The sequence below is a fragment of the Nicotiana tomentosiformis genome, chromosome 11 (assembly GCF_000390325.3).
Source record: "Nicotiana tomentosiformis chromosome 11, ASM39032v3, whole genome shotgun sequence".
Classification (NCBI taxonomy): domain Eukaryota; kingdom Viridiplantae; phylum Streptophyta; class Magnoliopsida; order Solanales; family Solanaceae; genus Nicotiana; species Nicotiana tomentosiformis.
In genome coordinates, this window is record NC_090822.1 from 87,226,865 (window position 1) to 87,230,731 (window position 3,867).

The 3,867-nt window shown below is 35.4% G+C and overlaps 1 protein-coding gene across 1 annotated transcript; it reads left to right on the forward strand.

Moving 5' to 3' along the window:
* The first annotated feature begins 1,094 nt into the window (after nucleotides 1–1,094).
* On the forward strand, nucleotides 1,095–3,867 carry LOC104095848 (small ribosomal subunit protein uS4y-like). Its single transcript, XM_009602069.4, has 3 exons — nucleotides 1,095–1,271; nucleotides 2,115–2,496; nucleotides 3,502–3,867. The coding sequence occupies exons 1-3, from the start codon at nucleotides 1,244–1,246 to the stop codon at nucleotides 3,683–3,685; spliced, it is 594 nt and encodes a 197-aa protein (XP_009600364.1). The 5' UTR covers nucleotides 1,095–1,243; the 3' UTR covers nucleotides 3,686–3,867.

Here is a 3,867-nt window from a genome sequence, read left to right on the forward strand (position 1 = left end):
AGACTAAGTGTCTCAATTCTTTTCAAAACCTCATCGGACCCAAACCAATTACCCCGACAAGTCATACAATAATTATAATGCATAAATTTAACAGTAAATGGGGGAACGTGGCTGTAATACTCAAAACAACCGGCCGGGTCGTTACACATATCCATTGCAATATCCGACATATAAACTAAGCAGGTATTTTGCTCGAAGAGAGAGAGAGAGAGAGAGAGAGAGAGAGAGAGAGAGAGAGAGAGAGAGAGAGAGAGAGAGAGAGAAGACAAATTTTGTTGGGATTTTGAGAGAGAATCGTGTGTTAATTGAAAGAAAGAGAGAAAAGGAAGAAAGATAGGGAGATGCGGGAGAGAATTTTGTGTTAATTGAAAGAAAGAGAGAGAGAGAGAAAGAAGAAAAATTGTGGGAGAGAATTTTGTGTTAATTGAAAGAAAGAGAGAGGAAAAACATAAATAGCGTAGTATATACCATAAATACCTATTTGCTATAAAATATAAAAGGTAGTTATAGAAAATAATATTTTAAATAATTTTAGTTTATAATAAATAGAGTGTATACCTTTGATACATGAGGTAAAATTTTCTCTTTTGATCTAATCACTAACTCGTTTGCAAACATTATTACTAGTCTCTAACAATCCTTTTGAAAAATGATTCTCACTCCGCAATCAAACACCGAATTTTATTTTTCTTGAAAAATGATTTACATAAAATAAGCCATGCAAGCATTTTCCAAGATAAGTTATAGGCATCTAAAATTTGGGGAGCATGATTAAATTATATTAGAACCAACAAGGACTGTGGTGAAAAAGATAGAATCCTTACATCCTCAATCAGAGGTCTCGGGTTCGAGCCTTGAATATAAAAAAAGAATGTTAAGAAGTGTTTCTCCTTAAATAGGTCTTATGAAGTGTAAATTTGGATTAATTGGGGCCTTAATATGAGTACTTAACACTGAATTAGAAACCAAAAAAAAAAAAATCAATTAAAAGAGTTATTAGACGAAATAAAATAAAATAAAATGAGTTGAGATGAAGTTTAATCTGCCATTTGGGTGACTACACCGATAAATATTGGGCCTGACGTTAAAACCATATCAGTTATGAGACATTATAGCCCATTAGGGTTTAGAGTTGAAATATAAAAGGCTAGCTGAAAACCCTAGTTTCTGATCATCTCCCTTCCCCTTCCCCTTCCCCTTCCCTTCAGCAGATCGCCGACGACAGCGGCGGTGATCGGAAAACATGGTCCACGTCGCCTTTTATCGTAACTGTAAGTCTTCAAATTTGTGTTCTTTCTCTTTATCCGCTTGCCGTGTTATCCGCTTGTCCTGTTGATTTCTCTGTTTTTTTAAAATTATTAATAGGAATTTAAGCAATTTGTATGGTTCATTTTGACGGTGTTGATAAATTCGATCAGTTATAAGTTAGGAAGCTAAAAAATTTAATAGGCGATACAAATTAGTAAGTGAGAGCTGTTATTGGTATTAGGCGCAGTGTTCTTCAGAGATTTGTATGTCAGTGGAGGGATGTAAAAGATTTCGAGAATCTCTAGTTTTAATATTGGAATGAAACATGCCCAAGTTGAGCAGAAAGATATAGAAGATCAGCTCGTTTTGGGATTGATGACTGTTTCTGTATGATCATATACTTGGTAATATGGATACATAATGTTAGAAGAATTGATTTTTTTTAAATGGTAATGCTTTATGCCATTGTATTGGAACTTCATTTCTTCATGATCAGCTGATAAATACTGGAATATTTTAGAAAATTTTATGTCAGTGGAGGGATGTAAAAAATATAGAGAATCTCTAGTTTTAGAGAACTGCCTAATAATTACCCAGCTCTGTTTGGGATTAATGCCTGCTTTCGTATTATTATATTCTTGGTAGTACAGATTGCTTTATGTTAGAAGAGTTGAGTTTTTATTTTGATGTTAATGCTTTATGAAATTGTATTGGAATGTCAGCTGGCAAGAGCACTTAAAAAAATCCAGTAACATGCAATGATTCCTTTTTAATGATCTTCAAGATACATACCATTGTCTCTATCTGTATTTTCTCTTAATAGTTTTAGCATATATTTAATTTTTGTACTTTGATGTGTACCCCAGATGGGAAGACCTTTAAGAAGCCTCGGCGTCCCTATGAAAAGGAGCGATTGGATGCAGAGTTGAAGCTTGTAGGAGAATATGGATTGAGGTGCAAGAGGGAGCTGTGGAGAGTTCAGTATGCTTTGAGCCGTATCAGGAATGCTGCAAGAATGCTTCTGACCTTGGATGAGAAAGACCCACGTCGTATTTTTGAAGGTGAAGCACTCTTGAGGAGGATGAACAGATATGGGTTATTGGATGAGAGCCAAAACAAGCTCGATTATGTCTTGTCTCTCACTGTGGAGAACTTTCTTGAGCGTCGTCTCCAAACCCTTGTCTTCAAGACTGGCATGGCTAAGTCTATCCACCATGCTAGAGTGCTCATTAGACAAAGGCATATCAGGTAATAACATATTACAGTTTTAGTGACACAGTTCAAATAAATAACCTCAAGTCTATTTTTTCTTTTTTGGTACTTTCTTTGATTGTAAATGTACGTAGCAGGAATTCTTGTAGCGAAGAAGAATTTGCTACAATGATAAAACAATATATGGCTTTTTAATGTTAATAGGCAAACAATTTACTGTTTTATAAGAAATGTTACAATTTCAGTCAATGATGTGACTTTCTTTTTACTAAAGAGGTTTAACATATATTTTATGTTTGAGGTAACATAATATATTTTGTAGACTTTGAAATTACTAATATGAGCTTATGATATAAAAGGGGCATGGTTGTCGTACGTTGAGGGCTAGCAAAAATATTCGAATAATCAAATAATCATGAATCCTTGCGCTCATATATAATTGATGTGTTATTTGAGGAAAAAGATAAGTCGTATTTGGGTTCTACTTCCATTTGAAAGGCCTCCCTGAGTTCTTTACTTTCATTTTCGAGTCCTCTGCCGAATGCACCAATTTATTTCAAGATGTGCTTCTGTACCAAAAAGTTTCAGAGCATCTTTTAAGGCCGAGTAAGATCCTTGAACTATAACAATAGTTCCTAGTCTGATCCTGCTGAACGGGATCAGAATGCATCTTGTGAAGATTGTTTTAGCACTGTCAATTTTATATTTAAGGAAATGAAGGAAAAATATTGTCACATTTATTGCCATTGTTTCTACAGTGGTAATAGATTAAAATTATTTGTTCTCTATTTAGTACTTTTGTGCAGTCATTAATGTGGTGCTTATGCTTTCCTAAGCCGAATGTCTATTGGAAACAACCTCTCTACCCTCACAAGGTAGGGGTAAGGTCTGTGTACGCACTATCCTCCCCAGACCCCACGGTGTGAGATATTACTTGGTATGTTGTTGTTGTTGTTGTTGTTGTTAGTACTTCTGTGCACATAACTCACTTTAGGCTAGTTATCACTTTATTAGTATGTATCTAATGTTGTTGTATTGCAGAGTTGGTAGGCAGGTGGTGAATGTTCCTTCTTTTATGGTGAGACTGGACTCCCAGAAGCACATTGACTTCTCTCTCATCAGTCCTTTCGGTGGTGGGCGCCCTGGAAGAGTGAAGAGAAAGAACCAAAAGGCTGCTGCAAAGAAGGCATCTGGTGGCGATGGAGATGAGGAAGATGAAGAATGAGCCCTTATCTTTTCTTATGTTTGGATTTATACTTGCCTATGTACTTGTTTTATGTTTTGCAACTTCTATGTACTGTCGTGTGTTAGAGATGCTTTTAATGAAGATATTTTGGGTTTGGTTTATCACTTGTTAGGCTTTGGCCTAAATTTATGATTGAATCAGATGACCTTGTTTTAAGAGCA